Source organism: Thermobia domestica, chromosome 3, assembly GCF_964235325.1.
Source record: "Thermobia domestica chromosome 3, izTheDome1.hap1.1, whole genome shotgun sequence".
Taxonomy (NCBI): Eukaryota; Metazoa; Arthropoda; class Insecta; order Zygentoma; family Lepismatidae; genus Thermobia; species Thermobia domestica.
Genome location: NC_137456.1, coordinates 232656204 through 232676257, shown reverse-complemented (window position 1 = coordinate 232676257; position 20054 = coordinate 232656204). Strand labels below are relative to the sequence as shown.

At 33.5% G+C, this 20054-nt stretch overlaps 1 protein-coding gene across 19 annotated transcripts in view; it reads left to right on the top strand.

Annotated features, from left to right (window-relative positions):
- Window positions 1–20054, top strand: part of LOC145680975 (liprin-alpha-1-like) — a 420696-nt gene that overhangs the window by 349599 nt on the left and 51043 nt on the right. For 13 of the 19 annotated variants that reach the window (XM_081752194.1, XM_081752198.1, XM_081752201.1 and 10 more), the window contains one exon: window positions 7178–7258. The exons of the other annotated variants lie outside the window; for them this stretch is intronic. In XM_081752194.1, the coding sequence (XP_081608320.1) occupies window positions 7178–7258 (81 nt within the window). The remainder of the gene's footprint in view (window positions 1–7177; window positions 7259–20054) is intronic. 19 annotated transcript variants of the gene reach the window in all.

Here is a 20054-nt window from a genome sequence, read left to right as displayed (position 1 = left end):
CAGGTTTTCGAAGGATTCGCCAATCCATGAACCGGTGTTGTCATGATGCATTGTTATCCACGGCGGACACTTCGAACATCTCCTATGACATACCCGATGAATGTACGTTTGTCTCTCTCTGCACGTCCATATCTGCTGCTTCGATCTCACTGTTCCCACTCTGCCAATACGCCCAATATGCTATGTGTTCATAGAACCTTTCTTTGCTTATCTCGATGTCAGGAATCATTTCCCGACATTTGTTACATTAATTAAGTTACACCCTGTTTATATATACATTTTTACTAGTAACTTGCGAATGAAATATTTTCTGCAAATGACTGCTCACGTATACCTAGGTAGAATGAATCCTGTTGTTTTAAACCTTAATGCCGTCATCATCGATTCCACATTAGGGTAAAGAAACCACAAGATGAATTGGTATAATAAACAATGTACAGTGTCAATAAGAACAAGAGGAATAAAACAACACTCGAAAGTTTCATCACATTTGCGACATAAGGCATCAAAGGAATAATTTACAGTGCTTTATTCCCTAAGTATTGTTAGAATCCCCAAGAACAACTAGATGAACGTGAATTTATTTTGATAAATGCATTTTTTTTTCTTATGTAAGGAAAAAAGAAACTTTGATTTTGTAGACGAGCTAATCCTTTACATTTCTTTTGTCAGAAAGAAATATTTGTTCAAATTTGCCTTTCGTAAGAGTAATTACCATAGGGAACAATACTAAGGAGCGTTTTGTGAATATCTTGCCTTCGACAGTTTGTCCCACTTTACAGTTTCCTTACAATCTTTTTCATTAATTCTTGCCACTCCGTCACAATTTTTTTCTGGCCCTTTCTGTGTCTACTGTATTGATTTTACAAGAAGCATGCACACCTACGTTTTTATTTTATTTTTTATTTTATTTACTTTTCTATCTTAGTCATTAGAAGAAAAGTAGATGATAAATTTTAGTAAGTAGAAAATCCATCTTTCTGGCTATCTGTTAACAGTTTTAATTATTTTCCTACGTACTATTTGTTGATTTTTTTTTTTTTTTAATGATTGTTTTAAGCTAATGTGTCACAGATAATATCTGTAGAGTGATAGATGAAAACATTCACGTGATTTGTGATGATAAACTTTTTCGTTATTAAGGACCACTAGATAGTTTCCCTATATTGTAAGTCTTTGACAGCGTAGAAACCTAAAACATCTTAACTGTGGTTACTTCATAATATTCACATGCACAGTTTATATATTTCACCACTGCTTGTTCTTTTGTTCACGAACCCGTATGTAAGGACGGTCCCGAAACCGAATTATAAAAGGAGCAGGTGAGAGTTCAAGTATATTATTGGTTTCCAAGATAGTCCTCTGACAGTTCAAAGCACTTGGCCCATCGGTGTTCAAGTTTGTTAATGTCGCTGGTGGTTTATGTTTAGTAAAAACCTTGCCGAATGTCATCTATGGTACGAATGACGTTATTATTGGTATAAAAATTAACACCTTTCAACTTAAAAAAAAAAAAAAAATAAATAAAATAAAAAATTGGGAAAGACGAAAGTCAGAAAGTGCCAAATCGATTGAATAAACTAGGGGGGGGGGGGGGGACAATTTGAAGTCGCAATCGTAAATTAATATCATACCGACGACTGACGTGTAGTTGGGAACATTGTCCTGATGTAAACGGATACCTTTTATCAGTTTCCTCGATACTTTGTTGAATATGATCACGCAGCGCTCTTAGAAGACCTGCATAATAATCCCTTCTAGTCCCCTTCCATTTCAAAAATCAGTAGTCATCACGTTTCCTGTAGAGGGTACTAACGTGATTCCTACAGAGGGTGCTCACTTGACCTTCTTTGGAGGTGAGGATGAAAGATGTTTCCACTTTCTATTACTTGAAACTTTGTGTTGACTCGGATTAATAATGATGAATCGACATCTCATCTCCTGTTATAAATTGAGTTGGAAAGGAATCTGGATTCGCCCGTATAAGCTGAAGAGTTGTAACGTTGTTCCAGGTTATCTTTTGGTTACAGCTTAGAAGTTTGGGTACACTTGTACTTAACAAGCCGGTTCTATCAGCAGTCCACCATATTAATCCGCGATCATTGATGGAATTTTCATGGACGTCGTAAATATTTTTCTTTATTAGTATTTCAACGGGCTTTCTTTGTCAAGAGTAATCACCAGTGCTGATTCTCCTTCTCCTCAATTAAGCTGCCCATTTCTTTAATGTGCCATAAGGAGGGATACAAGCACTTAATATAGTAACTATGTCGATATGGCTATCCTGTAGGGTTAAACCTTTTTCATGGGAATATTCAGTAATTGCTCTTACCTTCAGTTTTCCGTTTGGTCAGTAGTCGCTTACTCTGCTGTTTTTATTTATCTATAGAAACACATAAATCGTGTATATATATATATATATATATATATATATATATATATATATATATATATATATATTAACATCAAATCTGATATGACATTCTGTGAAGGTTCAGTAAATGTGTCCTAAAAGTTACACGTGTCTAATTATAATATTTCGTAAACTTAAAGCTTCTATAACAAGGAAAGTGTAATAAAGTTCAAATAACCTTAGGAAAGGAGACAGTGCTCGTAGAAAAAGACTTTCGACAATGATCGATGTGTAGAACTTAACCGAGAGTAATAGAAAAGTACTATTTGCTGAACAAGTTATTATTTAATAAAAATTTCCGTGGCTTTTTAGTTCACATTATCTTGACTGGGAAGAAACATCTAAGAAATTAAAATTTTAAGAAAGCAATTGCATTATCTTTCCCACTTGTAGTTCTACTAAGGTCTACAATAGAATAGGTCAAAGATGACGTATTTCCGCCGGTACTTTTGAATTCTTTTTGTTTCCGTTGGGTTTCAAAGACATGAACTACATATGAAATGCTTATGTTTTACGTTGGCATATAAATATTATAACGAAAGAGAAAGTTGCAATTTTTGTTTAAATTTCCGAAAGAAGGATCTTCAAAGAGCAAATGGATCAGATAAGGAAGGTAAGGAAGCGTATTTACATGAAAATAAAGTGAAATACAAACCACCGTATGTTTTCTTTACGTAGCAGACGCATTGTTTGGAACTGATGCAGTAAGTTCTGGAACCTTGCTCTCAGGTTGAGAGCGGAAATTACTAAGCTACTTCATTCATACTTTATACTTCTTTTCTACCTTTGTGTATAAAATAAATGTATATCAATACAGTAATTCTTGTCTGCTTTAAGCTTTCATATTTTATTTATTTATTTAATATAATTTCGTTTGGCACCGTGTGAGTTACTAATTGGTTTATGATGAGAATTATTTCTATATTGCAATGCCCTTTAATGAAGTAACTAACTATGGCCTATAGAACCCGAAAGTTCAATGCTCCATTCACGAAAGCTCTCCATTAACTTCTGTACGTAGCACACTGGATCCAGTTTCTCTTTATATTCCTATTTCTGCGAGATCCATCTTAATATTTTCCTCTTATCTGCGCTCAGGTATTCCTAATTTTCTTTCCGCAATTGGGTTTTCAGTTAAAAATTTGAAAGCGTTCCTATTTTCCTCCTTTCTGACCTTTAATAAAATACGCACCAAAATGAAATTTCAGTTATTATTATTATTGTTGTTATTATTTAATTATCAAGATGTTCTTGATGCTTGCATTAGTTCAGTCAGACCTTTGAGAAGGTTATTGTTCTTACTACATGATCGCTTACTTTTGTACTTGAATATAATACTCGAATGATTAACGCACATCCATTTAGTGCATATTGCTTCAGTTTCTGGTGTTGAACCAGCATTGTGAGGCAGTTGAAGAACTAAGTACTACCAAACTCTAGTCTGGAAAGTCAGAGATAATAGAAATGATATATATATGTAAATAGAAAATACTGAACACTCGGGCACTGCAACTGTCTTATGTTAATGTTGAGTAATACATGAGGTGGCGTAGTATGGATTCGTGTATGCAATAGCCCAGATAGTGGTGATCCGAAATGGGAGACCTCTCTAATTTTCAAAGAAGCAAATTTGGAAGCACGGTTGGTTAGTTGGGACAAGGATATCCCCACTGCCGGTATGTTAGATTTATCAAGAACAACAAAATTCAAGTGGTAACGGCATCAAAAGTCGTTACAAAATATTTGAAAACAGGATAGTGCACGAAAACCAACTCTAGGTGAGAGGGATTGTCGAAGATTGAAGAGGATTTCCACAAAGTCATAGACTTACTGCAGAGCAACTGAGTGCAAGAACTCAATCATAATCTGAAACAACCTATTCCTACGTTGGCATTCCGATGAGAGCAGTATAATCTCAACATTTTTGATCGAGTTTCGATTTCGAAACTTCTGATCACCGTCGCCAACTCGTTAACGCGATAAAGATGGCGCTAAAAACATCAAATATGGGTAGCTGATGATTGGAAGAAGGTAATGTGATCGAAAGAACATTTTTTTCTTTTCGTTGTTTCTAATAATAGGCCGGGTTCATGCATGGCGGACGGCCAAAAAAGGTGCATGCTCTAGAATGTCTGCTTCCTACTGTTAAGCATGACGAGAGCTCTGTGCTGGTATATGTCATAATTCCATGGTATTGTTATTTAAAAAAGGGGACTAACAAGTTCCACCTATTATATGGACAATATAGGTGATCACGTGCATTATATGATACAGATTTTGTTCACTAATAATGGCATAGTTTCCTATTACAACAACATGTCAGAACAGACATCCGAACCTGCATTCTGGTTTGAGGAATACCAAATGAACTTTAGCACGTCACCTAGCTCCGTCATTGCCCCGAATATTATTAAGCATCTAATAGTCAGAAATATGGCTTACGTGGTGTCTTAATTTGGTTCCTTTAATTGAATATTTCCTTCCGCTCTGGAAACATCTTCAGTATTTTTTTTCCCGTCGCCTTATTTCTTCTTTTACATCTCCAATTATGTTTATGCTACCGTTATAAAATACATTTTGCACGAAGTATTGTTTGTTTTCAATTGTTGGTTGTCACCTATTGAGTGTCACTGTATTGTGGATAACAACCAATAACTGAAATTGAGTCAGAGAATGTTCTGTGTAAAAGGTATTTTATAGGCTAACAAAAATCAGTTTTGAAGATGTAAGAGAAGGGATCCGGTAATGCAGAAGAAGGAAAAAATGCTGATGTTCCCGATTAGGGAGAAAATATTCAGTTAAAGAAACAAATTGAGGCACAAGTTAAGTCACATTTCTTAAGAATATATGCCCTATAGCTTCAATCATGATACATCTATTTAGAACTGGCGAGTTTGGCGCAGATGTTAGCCTTCATCTGACCCAACTTAGTACTGCACTACATGAAGATTGGCCTACTACTCTTTTGGAAATAATTCACGAGTTATTGCTACAATTCCGCGATAAACACAAGCTATACTACAGGTTAAAGGTTGTCCCATGGCGTTTCAGGTAAGTTACATTTTATTAAAAAGTTTCCGTTACTTGGCAACTGTGGTCAACTTGTCTGTACTTACAAGGAAATAGTGTGGTGCAATACATACCAGGAAATAGTGAAAACTTTAGATCACACAACACGAAAGAAGGTAAACTATAAGCGCTTCTCTAAATTTGTGAAAAGAAAAGAAAAATTACAAAATTAGGAAAGTAGCTTTGAAATTTCCTTTCAGGCATTACATTGGAATGTCGATTGCTAAGTGTGAAAAGATATTGCGAGCAGCTCACTTTACCGCTTACTTTTTAGTTCACCTTGCGTAGTTGCGCAGTAATTTCAGCACATGCAAGAATAGCAAAGAACATACAGAAATCATATCGCTTGGCTTTTCACGCCGCGCTTAAACTAGATTGAAACGTGTTAGTTTTTTCACCAGCTATCTCGCCACTGTAAAGAAGCTCTGATTGGCTCATTCAGCATGTTCTGTTGTATATTTTACTATAATTATTTGAAAAACTAATTTCCATTCTGGAGAATGAGACAGAAGGATCAATATAAGTGATACGTACTGGATAAATGCTAGGAAAATGTAAGGGGAGAATTGAAAGTTTGAGTTTTTCCATTTATTGCAGTACTTAAGTTATAATCTTTACAGATTTTTTTTCCTCGTATTTTCTGAGTAAACGAGATAAAAAGATCTGGCATAGAAGACACACGTGCAAGATTAACAGAGTGGTGCTTCGAATTAGGTATGCGAGGCGTACTCTCGTAAATGGTGTCGTTGAAACTAAATGTTATAAAAATTGGTACGTATTTGTCTTTCATTATTTAACGTGAACAAAAATATAGTGATACTAAAACTGATTCTGCTAGCGACTAGGGACCATCTACGAAAGTTTAACAGCGTGTTTCCATCAAATTACTCTCATGTAAAATGTCATAAACACCACAATGTCAATTATACGGCGAGATGATTGTAAACTTGCTTGGCAGAGTGAAAAGAAGCGTGTCCGGTTGGGGCTTACTCTGTAAAATGAATTGGAATATGAACGGCGAGAGAATAATCTCATAACATGTTCTTAGCCTATGCTTGCCCGACTAGGTCTTTATTAGGATCACGTAGCGATACTTAACGAGATTGTACTGTTAATACGTCTGTCCGTTACACTATATAATATAAGTCTTGAATGAAAGCGATTTTTTAAATTCTGTTTTCGCAGTAGATAGCTGGGACGATTATCTCGTTAATGGAGTCGATCTCTTAACAGCTTCACAAGTTTCGGTAAGTTCAGCGGTACTGTATTGTTTAAAATTCGTGTCTTCCCCTAGCTTCTATGCAACTGTACATCATCAAAGAATTGTGGTTGCTTATGATAAAAGGTTATGTAGCTTTCGCGTGATCATGACCAGAGTTTCTTTTTGCTTTTCTTCTCACTTCTTTCTCCCACCCTATCTGATGACGTTTACTGATTTTATCTTCTTTATTGTTTTATGATATGAACGTTTTCACTATTTCTTGGTAAGTATTTGTTCGATGCCCGCTTTGAGATCTCTTTTTCCCAACGTATATATACTATGAGTATTTACAACAACAACTCTAACTTTGTTTTAGTATCATTGAAGTTTATTCAAGTTCGTTTTTCATTTTCATCTTTTGTAACACAATACTAGTTGTTCAATCGTGCTTTGATAAGTTCTCTTTTATCCTTCTAATTGTACAATGTTTTCAGGTTAACTGACACTTTCGGATCAAACTCTGCGATGTATATGGATGAAATGACTCTTATGTTGAGAGAAAATCAGGAATGTTTGTAAGTCTTAATGTGTGTTTGTATTTGCGTTATTTGGCTTAATATGTGGCAAAAAATCATCGTCAGTATTCCCAGGTTTCTTTTCGTGTTGGTTTTGTCAAAATTGTTGTTGTTTCTCCATGCTTCTGTTACTGCTGTTACATTCGATGTCTTTAGAATTGGGAGCTGTTCGCAGTTTTTTTGTCAGTTGTAACATATTTGTTCTCATAGTTTATATTTGTCGCAGAATATAAGTAACTGTTCAAGATAATACACTTCAAAATACAGAGAATTACATAAAACACTGTTGTCTGTGTATTGGTTATTTTTTTTTTTTTTTTTAACTTTCACCGCCGATTTAGTAGTGTTCATGTGAGTGAAATGATTTATATCACTTTTTTTCTTTTATGTGTAACATTTTCTTTAGAAGAAAAGTAATCCGTCGGAGCTTTTCTAATTCTTTGTATGGTAGTTCTGATTTTCAATGCGATCATTTTTCATATCCGATTCTCAAATTGATTTTACATTCGTCTAATATATATATATATATATATATATAATACAGGGTGTTTTAAAACAACACCGACAACGTTTGGGAGGTGATTCCTGACACCAAAATAAGACAAAAAGTATAGACCAACCTGGGTGCACAAATGCTTCCTTTCAGAGTGATAGGCTGCCGAAAACATGAAAAAACAAACTTTAAAGGTCCATAGCTCCAAAACTATGAGACCTACTGTAGTCGGGTTAAGACTTCACTTAGTAATAATATGTGCGCTATCCAAAAATGCATATTTCAGAATTCTAAAGTAACCACGCAACAATTTTTGTAGAGGGAGTTTAGCTAGGGGCACATAATTTGAAGTACTCACCAACTACCTCGATAAAAATTGTTGCGGAACTACTGCAGGATTCTGAAATATGGATATTTGGATAGGGCACATACTATTTCTTAAGTGAAGTTTTGACCCGACTACGGTAGGTCTCATTGTTTTGGAACTATGGACCTTTAACATTCAGTTTTTCATGTTTTCGGCAGCCGAAAACTCCGAAAGGAAGCATTTGTGCACCCAGGTTGGTCAATAGTTTTTGTTTTATCTTGGGGTCAAGAATAATCTACCAAACGTTGTCCGTGTTGTTTTAAAATACCCTATTATATATAAATAAATAAATAAATATATATATATATATATATATATATATATATATATATATATATATATATATATATATAATATGTAAGGGAGATCCATATTTTGCGATTTCCGATTTCTTTTTTAAGTTTTACTCTAAAATTTTTCGCATCAGACTAGAATAGCCATAAAAAAAAATTAGCTCAATTGAATAATATTAAATTGCGTTTGAAAGGACCTTAAGTTTAGCATGCATTTAATCATAATATACAATATAAGACAAAGGTACCTTGTAAGTTCAGAACGGTTAGAGTCAGTAACATCATACCTTGGATAGGGGTAATGAAGTTAGAACCGCATCTATTGCTGTATAGTACCTTCATTAAAGTCCACCATCTTGGATTCAAATCCAAAAGTTTGATAGGAACGGATTCAAATCCAAAGTTTTGGTAGGAAGGGATGGATAGGGGTAATGGAGGTAGAACCACTCACAATCTTGGATTCAGGTCCAGAATTTTTGATACGAAAGGGTGGATAGTAGTAATGAAGGTAAAACCGCATCTATTGCTGTGTAGTACTATTATTGAAGTCCACCACCTTGGATTCAAGTCCAAAATTTTGATAGGAAGGGATTAAAGTCCAAAATTTTGACAGAAAGGGGTGGATACAGGTAAGAAAGAAGAACCGCATCTATTACTTTATGGTATAATCATTGAAGTCCACAATCTTGGATTCAGACCCAAAATTTTTGAAACAAAGGGGTGGATAAGAGTATTGAAGGTAGAACCACATCTATTACTGTATAGTGCCATCATTAAAATCTTGGATTAAAGTCCAAAATTTTGATAGGAAGGGTTTCAATCCAAAATTTTAATATGAAGGGATTCAAATCCAAAATTTTGGTAGGAAAGGGTGGATAGAAGGAGTGAAGGTAGAAGCGCATCTATTACTGTAGTTATTGAAGTGCAGCATCTTGGATTCAGGTCCTTTCATAGAAAGAGGTGGATAGGGATAGTGAAGGTAGAACCGCATCTATTACTGTACAGTACCATCATTAAAATCTTGGATTAAAGTCCAAAATATTTACTAGAAAAGATTGGATAGGAGTAATGAAGGTAGAACCGCATCTATTTCTTTATAGTACTACCATTGAAGTCCACCATCATGGATTCAAGTCCAAAATTTTAATAGAAAAGGATTAAAGTCCAAAGTAGTGATTAGAAGGGGTGGATAGAGGCAGGGCCGTAACATGTGGCGGGCAAGGAACAACTGCCCCTCCCCCAGAGAAGCTTCTCGCCGTTCGAGGGGGTCCATTTTAAGACAAAATTTTCTTACTCCATATACGACACGAACATAAAATTATAAATTAAGCATCAAGCATGTTCACTACATTACATAAACAAAGCAGCACACAAAAGGTAAATAAAATTAAAATGAGTCGTGGGCCCATTTCAGTAAAAATATCTTACTATTAGGGGCCCTAGAAATATTTATTCACATGGCTTTGAGATTTGTCAATGTCATCCCGTTAATTAATTTGTCATGTATGGAGTGGGCCTAGGGACGTGCGGGAGGGCCCACAGGCTCCGGGCGGCCCATAAAGAGTAAAAGATGGAAAGAAGAGGCCCACAAAGAGTAAGAGAAATATGGAAAGAAGGGCCCAAAAATTAGAAAAACGACTTTTTCTAGGGGACCCAAATACGCGTATTAATGTTTACCCCTCCCCCTCTCAGAAAAAATCTAAGTTACGGCGCTGGATAGAGGTACTTAAGGTAGAACTTCATTTTTTACATATATAGTACCATCATTGAAGTCTACCATCTTCGATTCAGATCCAAAATTTTAATAGGAAGGAATCATGGACATGTTTTCACGTCTGACGTTATTTCCAACTTATCTTTAATCATTTGATAGTTATTATCTTCATAAAGTCTGTTTATTAACTTACAATTGTCTTTACTTTGCCTCATATTGTAGACTGTAAATTCACTCAAAACTTGAGGTCGTTTGGTGCACCGTTTAATATTATTCAATTGAGCTTTTTTTCTTTTTCTTTCTTTCTTTTTGGGAACTTTGGTCTGATATAGAACCATTTTAGGTGATGAGACTCAAATACATGGAAGTCATAAAACATGAACCACCGTAATATATTTTCTTTAGAGGAAAATGTTACTTATTTAGTAGTGTTTGTATCTGTTTCTTCTGAATAAACTATTTTTATTATTATTGTTTCCTACATTTTTTATACACAATTAACCCACACTATGAAGTTTCCAAAGCGTTTCGCTTATAAACATCAACGGTTGCTTTTAAGGAGCAAAATTGTCAACATTGTTTTTGCCAAGCTATAATATAATTTACTTTGATAATTATTTTCACGTGCACCTCGAAAAAAGTAAGGCACTACGTAGTACGGTACAGATTCAGTTTGATATTGAGAATTCAGGTTCATTTCCCGATGTAAGTATATGTGGTTCGGATATGATTCATAGAGGAAAGGACGTTAGGCTTCAAACAAACAACGAAGAGAATAAAAAATTAAGTTTTCTATGTTATTAAATTCATCCAGCCCGTTATAGATGGGAATTTTCCATCTTTGCATCTTTCCATCTGATAAGTGACTAACGAACTGGAATTTTTTCTTTCAAGACATTTCTTTGTATTACTGCTGTATTCGGCCTTTCTTAGTTATCCAATACCAGTAGTAATTTGTCCCAAGTGGGACATATGAGAATCCAATATATTGAACAAGGGTATTTTCAGACACTCCGTGTGCAGAACGGTGGGTAATTCATGGTTTGATGTTGATTTAGACAAATATTTCCAGAGTTTTAAAAGAAAGAAGAAAAGGCTTAATAATGACAATAACGTTGCATATGCTCAACCTTCTTTTCATACCTGTAGCACTACTGTTACTCGTTCTTGCTGATTAAATCCTAATACTTACATTATATATTATGTTATAGATCCTACAAGCACTTTAAGTCCCCTTTCAGAATACTATATTTGAACCTTTCGGTGCACATGGTATTACATGGAAGTGATGTGCTTCTTGAAGAGAGAAAAGAAAGAGATAAAAAAGACTTCCAGGGTTTTCAAACGATATTGTATTTCAGCAATCAACGATTCATCTCTGTCTTAATTATGACCACTAAATAGTGTGACTGACAGATCGCTTACTCGTGGTTTTTTCACGTGCACTCTCGAGAGACAGTGAAAGTACACACATTGTGAAACATTACGTGACGTCTACAGTTGGAATAGCCAAAATATTCAAATAATGAATCGTACGCTATCTAAAACATTTAAATGTGGTGTTCGGGTATAATCTGCAGTCCACAGTCTGTATTTTCGATGCTTCGTGCATACCCACTAACACTTTCTTATTGTTGAACACTACATTGTCTATATTACGTGAATCACAGTCTTCGACATAAATCTTTTTATTTGTCACTAATGCACTTATCTAGTAGTGATACCTAGCTTCAAAAGTGAATAAAAACCCCAAAGTGGTTCTGATATCAATATAAATTTTGGACTCATTGTTTTGTTGTCCAGTTCCCGGTGTACCATGCAAAATACATTAAAACAAAACAATTATGAAATGACAATACTATTAACGTTATATTACCACTTTGTTGATGACAACTACGATTTCATTTAAGAACGACTGCAGACTCTATGGATTTTTTTCTTTTTGTTTCATGTGTGTTGCTATATTTTGTGTTAAATTTATGTTCCTGGAAACAAAAATTGGTCCTGTGGTTTCTCGTTTTAAAAATCAGGAAACTGTTGAATTTCATGTCATATTTCATTGTTTGTTCTGTTTCGTATGTTATTTGGTGGTACCTTGCTGGTTGTAGGTTTATCAATTAAATATGTACTGATTTGCACTGTAGTATATTTCCGCAAAGTTTCTTTTCTATAGAATATATGATGTATTGTTTTGAGTATGTGTAGATCTAATAAATTCCAGTTGAAAGTGTTCCATTTAAATTGTGATTATCAGTTCCCAATGATCAGTGATTTCTGTTGTTATTAAAAGTACATCATATTTCCCGTTATTTATCCTTATATTTGTACGTATGTATGTGAGTTAGCACTATGAATGCCAGAAAATGCTGCATTATAAATTTCCAAACAGTATTTTATGCATTTAAGTAAACTGTAGTGTAGAATACGCTAAAGGTAAAACAAACCAAGAAAGAACAACAAGAAAGTCAGTCCATTGTGATGCAGTACGTATCTTCATTGGGATAGATGCAGATTCTATTGAAACATCAATAACGCTCGAAGTTTTTCAGGTTCTGGACTCTAGAAAGACCAAGACCGGCACAGAATCCCTACACATTACTTTTTCTTCCTAATTATAAATTTTCGAAGCAAGAAATATGAGAGAATTTATCATTAATAGGTATAAGTGTGATTAAGTATAATACCATAGCGTGCAAGTTCCGTAATATATCATATTAAGATTAATACACATATAACTTCGTTAAAACTGGAAGCATAGGTCTTATTTCTGTCCAATGAGATACTATCATTTTCCAACTCAGTTTGACATACTTCACGTGTTATTTTATAAACTTGATAAGGAGTTCCTTCATGTCTGTCTGGTTCGGGTTCGATTCCGGGTGGGACTTTCTGTAGTGCGGATCCCACATTAAGCTGCAGATCCACGTCTAATGTAGCTCCGCTGCTGAAAAAGACGCTAAACTTAAATCCATATAAACTTGATAATATTCACGGCTTTGATATCTTTAACAACCCGTCTAAGAAATATAACTTTAGGTTCGTTGCAAATTACTCATCCACTGTTAACATTGTTTTCTCTGTGCTCTTAGTTATAGAACACTCAGTTCTAAGACAAAGTGTTCTTAGTATGATTTTACACCGTGTAAGTTTATTATGGACAGCCTATCCTTTTTATGAACAATGTTTGAATTTAGATGCGTGTTTTGTAGTTTTACTGCAGTTGAATCGTTCGTTGCGCGAAGAGATATAACTTGACCATGAATATTTAAAAATCATATTGTCAAACTGACAATGATCCAAGTATCATCTCTACATTCTTTGAACCATCTACGGAAGACGCAAGAATTGTGTAGATCATTCCGGACTTACGGGAAAACAACTGTATAACTGATAATGATTGGTCATAATATTGTTCCATAATATTCCTGTGATATGCTCTATATTCGTTGAGCTTCAATCTGCAAGTAGCATTGACATACTGGACTGCTTTTAGTGCAATAATCATCATAATAGCTGCCATTACACTTATTTCTAGCTTGTTAAACAAGACACCATCTCCCCAATTGTTTGTCTATTAAACTGAATACCGTACCATATAGCCATAATCAGAGATCGAATCCGAGACTGTACGTGGTAAATACGAGCAAGTTAACCATCGATACAAGTAACAAATTTATAACGTTGTAGTCAAATATAAGATGCTCCCTCATGGACATAGGTTTAGAGAACGCACTTTACCCACGTGAAACTGAGGTTCCATTCCTGTTGGGATGTCATGTGGTTCGAATACCACGTTACATTGTAAGTCAACGTTTCATATAACTTCGGTGGTGAAAGAGACGTTAAACTGCAAACTAATGCCAAAAACAAAATCTCGATATGAAGTGCTTAACGTGATCTGGAAGTTGCAAATAAATATGTAATCAAACACAAATAAAATATATTGTAAACGTTTTCTATCGTCTTAGGCAAGAAATAAGGTGAATATGAACAACATATGAAGTTCTAATCAACAGATAATAAAAGTCTGTCTATCATCATATATTTGTCTGTCTGTCTATCAAATATTGGAAACCTAGAAGAACACTCCATGGATAAATTATTCCGAGCTAATCTTTGGTTTGAATTTATGGTCTTATATTATCAACTCCCTCGGACTGATGATTCTGGTTTGCTTAAAACTAGTTTATATTAAAGGTGACTACGATTAGCTATGATTGTTATGTTACTAGACAGGTCATGTTACTGTAAATAAGAAAACCATCCCAACTGTCTCAAGGTCGACCGAAAAGTGACGTAGCATAGTTTTATATCTCAGGTAGAATTAGAGCAAACTTAAGAATTATTGATTCTTTACACATGAAATGGTTAAATCTGTATTTAATTAAAACAGTTCTAAATCTGGATAGTTCTAAATCTGTGTTTTACTTCAACTTCAGGTGAGGTTACAAATATCGAAGTATCGAATATATCGAATATAGAAGTATCTTTCTCCATAATTTCTTGACATGATAATTTATCAACGTATCGTTTTGGAAACTTGGTACAAATGCTATAGTTCCGCCAGCGAACTTGGCTTAAATAGATCTTCGACTCAGCATGTTGAATAACTCCCATTAATCTGTTCTTATATGCTATGTTGTAATAATCTTAAGCTGTTTTGGTGTGTATTTCTTTTGAATGAAATTGAGTAAGAAAAATAATTCTGATTGTTTGCTTGGCTTGAGTCACTGTATGTAACATGAGTATTGTTTGCAATGCATTAACACTTGAAAAATTTACTTCTTCATCCTTTTCTTTCTCTGTTGTAGTTTTTATATGCTCTGGTTATCTGTATGAAGATTTTTTTTTATTAAATTTGCTTGTAGATAAACAGCCAGTTAACATTATAATGATTAGAGTGAATGATAAACTCAGGCATTTTGTACCTGAGGTATTAATTTCAAAACCCAACCTTGTCAAATAGAGTGGTCACTATTAAACTTGTATTAAACACGATTAAACTAAAGCTTATGTAAATGTACATTTGCATATAGGTTTTCAGTTACAAAATATTTAAATTACTGGTAAGTCAATAAACCTAATACTTAAATTAATCGGAATATCAGACATTTTTCATTTAGGTTCTCCTCGAAATGATTTTGGTCGTTCCTTTCCACTCATGCTATTTTACTAGTTGAAACAAAAGATATAACAACAAAGGAAAAGATTAGATAGTTACTTCTGCAGTATAGAGAGATAATGTATGCAGCAGATATAGTTCCTTTAAATAAGCATATCTAAAATGGAAAATGTATTTTCTGATATTCATTTGTACACAACAGAACGTTATTCAGTAGTTATAAATTTCCCTCTAAGCAAGTTTAGTGCAGTTGGAAACATCTGCAGTTATAGGACAGTAACTTTCAAAAAGGCATTTATTCTGTAAATAGTATCCATCTTCAGATGAAAATTTTGAAAAAAATAAATAAATAAATCAATCAATAAATAAAAAAAAATAAAAAGGAAATATACATTTCCTGAAAGTGCATGTATAGTGCATGTGTAACATGGGTCGCATAGAAAGCACATGTTCTTACACAGAAACATGTAGTTTTACGTGAAAAATTGCCTGTTTTCATTTCTTGATGAATAGTCAGTCTACAAGAGGTGGACTGTACATTGCCTGTTCATCACCTGTTATGTGTACATGTCATGTTGAACTTGTAAGTGTGGGATTTTCGAAACATGGAACTACACATGCTTTTGGTAATATACACGTGAGATACAGATATGACATTTCTTCACGTGTAATTACTTCTCGTCATGCACTGTACACTGGCTATGTTGACAACATGTAAAGGCATGATCCCGGCAAATGTGTACAATGATTAAAGTATGGCATTTACAGATGCGGTATATAGCGTGTTGTCAAAGACGGAAAGGTCTTTTCAATCTCCTGTGGAGAGGATTTGTAAACATCCACTGTACATGGCCTATAAGTGTAACATGGAAAGGTATTTTCCGGCAGGTGGGTACAAAGGGTGAAAGAAGCCATTTAGATCATGTTCCTAAAGAGCAGTGACCAACTGGGACAAAATGGGTGTCATTCTATTCGTATTCACACGTACATGAATAACTGATATGCCATTTTCCCGAAAATTGTATTTTGACCCCAAAAATTAACGTAAATCCAAGATCCAAATTTCCACATTTTCGTAAATTTTGGGGTCAAAGTAGCACTTTAGGGAAACTGGACTATCAGTTCATGTATGTGTGAATACGAATCGAATAACACCAATTTCGTCCCAGTCGGTCACTGAACTGCACTGCCCAAAATCCCGGATTTTCGTTAAATTTTCGGAGTCAAAATGTAATTTTCGGGAAAATAGCATATCGATTATTCATATACCTGTAAATACGAATAGAATGACGCTCATTTCGTGCCAGTCGGTCACTGGTCCACATTGCCCAAATGATCCCACTTCTTATTTTTTGACCCCCTAATTTGACTTTGAAGTTGTCGGTTCCAGAAATCAAAAGTGATGCTATTGGACACAGTTCATCGAAGTTTACATTTTAAATTTAAAAAAAAATATTTAAAAAGTTGAAAAAATACGTGACCAGTGTAACTCCCTTTTAACCTTAAAAAATTGCCACAAAGCACGAACATTTATTTATTTATTTAAATCCGCTGACTCCAACAGGAGAATCCCAATTACAGGAGTCTTACATAAAATATTACATCTACGTTATTAATTTAAAACAAACACTAGAATCAGAAAAATATACAAAAAATAGGAAGAAATACAAAAAGACAAAACACAAACACGCACAAGAATGCCAACATACATAAGTATTCATGTTTTGTGACCTATTACCATTACCTCCTACTATTATGTGCTGCAATTTACAGACAGGGATTTAAATATACTCCAAATTTACATAAATTTCCACCAAATTACAATAATTTTTCGTTTTAAAACTAAAATCCAGATCACATATTTTTACTAATTTGTTGTATGCTTCACACATTCCAAATAATGGTGAATTTTTATGTCCCACTGTTTTGGGTATTTTATTTACAAAAAGATTCCTATTTCTTAATTTACATGGGGTAGTATTAAAGTATATTCTTTCCAAAAACGTACTATCATCAATTAACCCATTGATAGTTTTATATAGGAACATTTGGTGGGCCACAATCCTTCTGTTTGTTAATGTGACAGTGAAATTCCTTTAATAACCACGTGTACGAAATTTTTCTCTCATATGATGAAACAGAATATTTTTTGAAATTTAATTTAAAATGAAATTCTTAAAAATTTCTTTTGTATTGCTTCAATTTCATTTTTTTTTTTTTTTGTGACACAATTTGGTGACCATACTATTGACGCATACTCTAATTTGTTTCGAACTATTGAATTATATAATATTTCAATAACTGGTAAATCATGGATATTTTTTGTACTTCTTATGACAAAACCTAACATTCTATAAGCACCATTCGTTACATTATCAATATGAGTTTTAAAGGACAAGCTATTATTAAAATATACAACTAAGTCTTGAACCTCATATTTCCTTTCCAATTCAACACCATTTAAGTAATATTTACAATCAATGTAGCTCCGCTTTTTAGTTAATATCATAAATTGACATTTTTTGTAAATTTAGATACAACATATTTTCAACATTCCAATTGTAAACTTCCGTAATATCGGATTGTAACATGTATTCATCATTCTCATTTTTTATTTCTTTATACCATTTTAAATCATCCGCGCACATTATATAGTTCGAATGTTTAATTTTAGACGGTAAATCATTTACATATATTAGAAAAAATAAAGGTCCTAAATTAGAACCTTGCGGTATGCCAGAACTCATTTGATAGAAAGAAGACTGATAACCGTTGTATGAAATATATTGTTTTCTGTATTCAAGATACGATGTCACTAACTTTAAAAACAGCAAACTTAAACCAAAATTTGACAATTTATTAAATAAAATATCATAATTAATTTTGTCAAATGCCTTTGAGAAGTTAAAGTATATAGTATACACTCTATTTTTTTATGCAATGCATCCTGTACAGCCTCAACAAAATTAATCAGATTTGTAACAGTTGATCTACCTGTAAAATATCCATGTTGGTTCTGAAAAATAAGAGACTTTACGTGATTAAAAATACGTGTATAGAGTATATATTCTAATACCTTGGCTGAAGCACAAATTATTGATATCGGTTGGTAATTTTCAATTTTACTTTTGCTCCACTCTTAAAGATTAGACTAATACGATATACCTTCCAGGTATTTGGAAACATCTGTTTTTTAATCATCAAATTATATATATAACATAAAGGGCGCATTAAAACCTCCGAGCAACCCTCAATAATATAAGGTGGTATTCCATCTATTCGACATGTTCTCTTAGGTTTTAAATTACGGATAGCTTTTTGATATTCTGTCACATTTACAGGATCTAATTTTAGTGTACTATATAATTAAGGATAATTGTTGCTGTCGTTCACTCTATAAGTTGATGGAACCCCCAAATATATAGCTTTAAAATGAGTTGCATAACCATTAACAATATCTTTATTAGTACAATATTCCCTGTTACCTAGAGTCATAACATTGGGTGCTAATGTAGTCACTTTCCTGTCTTTTATCAATAATCAGAATGCACTTATATCATTTCTAATATTTAATTCTGACTCGTTTACATATTTTTTATACACTCTTTTGATCATTTGTTTCAGTTCTGATCTCATATTTTTATACATCATTGTGTTATATACTGAGTTTTTCTTAAGCTTCCTATTCTTTGAATTTTACTAATTCAATAATTTCTTTCGAGAACCAACGTGGATATTTATTTTCCTTATTTAAGAGTTATATAGGGATTGTTATATCAAATATTGACCGTATTCTATTGTAAAAATATTCAACTGCCTCCTCTACATCCTTTATTTTCTCTAAGTTACTCCAATCTTCTGTTTGGATTCTATTATACATTTCATAAAAATTTGCTTTACGAAAGTTGTATGCAATTATTGGTTCACTAAGCCTACCACTCACTTTTGATGTAAGTTTTATATCTACAAGCAACGCTGGATGATAAATATCAGGTTTTACAACAGCCTCCTCTTTATTTATTTCAAGAGGGTTTTATATTTGTTAAAATTAAATCAGGGGTCTTTCCCTCACTATTTTTAACATTATTTATTAGCTTTAAATCGTAGAGATTAAAAAAAAAAAAAAAAAAAAAAAAAAAAAATCAGTCAATGCTTCATATAACGAGCCTTTCTCCAGTAAGTTCGTATCTGGACCCCTAATCTTCGGTAAATTAAAATCTCCTACTATAAAAATATTATCATTTGCTAAATTTTTCATGAATTTATATTCCTGAAATATTCTATAGAAATCATAATAATCATCTAATCTAGAATCAGGCACGAAGTATATCGTTACAAGAAAATACATTTTTCCTTTAACTACAAATTTTATGATTAACAGCTCCAAATTATTTACTATTTTCACTTCACTGGATATTATCTTTCGCCTTATAGCAATCAATACGCCTCCCCCTCCTTTTCCAATCCTATCTTTTTGGTATACCTTGTACTGATTATTAAATAATTCTGCATCATATACGCCTTTCTTTAACCAAGTTTCCGTCAGAATGATTATATCATATTCATCACTAGCTGCTAAAAGACCTTCCTTAAATTCATTACACTTAGTATTCAACCCCTTAACATTCTGATAGTAAATAGAAATCGAACTACCTTCAGACATTCTTTACATCAGTGACGAAATGTCTTCCTTTGATTTAATTACAAACACATTCCTATCATCCCTAGTTTTCCTCAATTTAATTACATCTGAATGGTCAACCCATAAGAATGCATATTGTTTTTCTCTCTGCAATTTTCTTGCGTG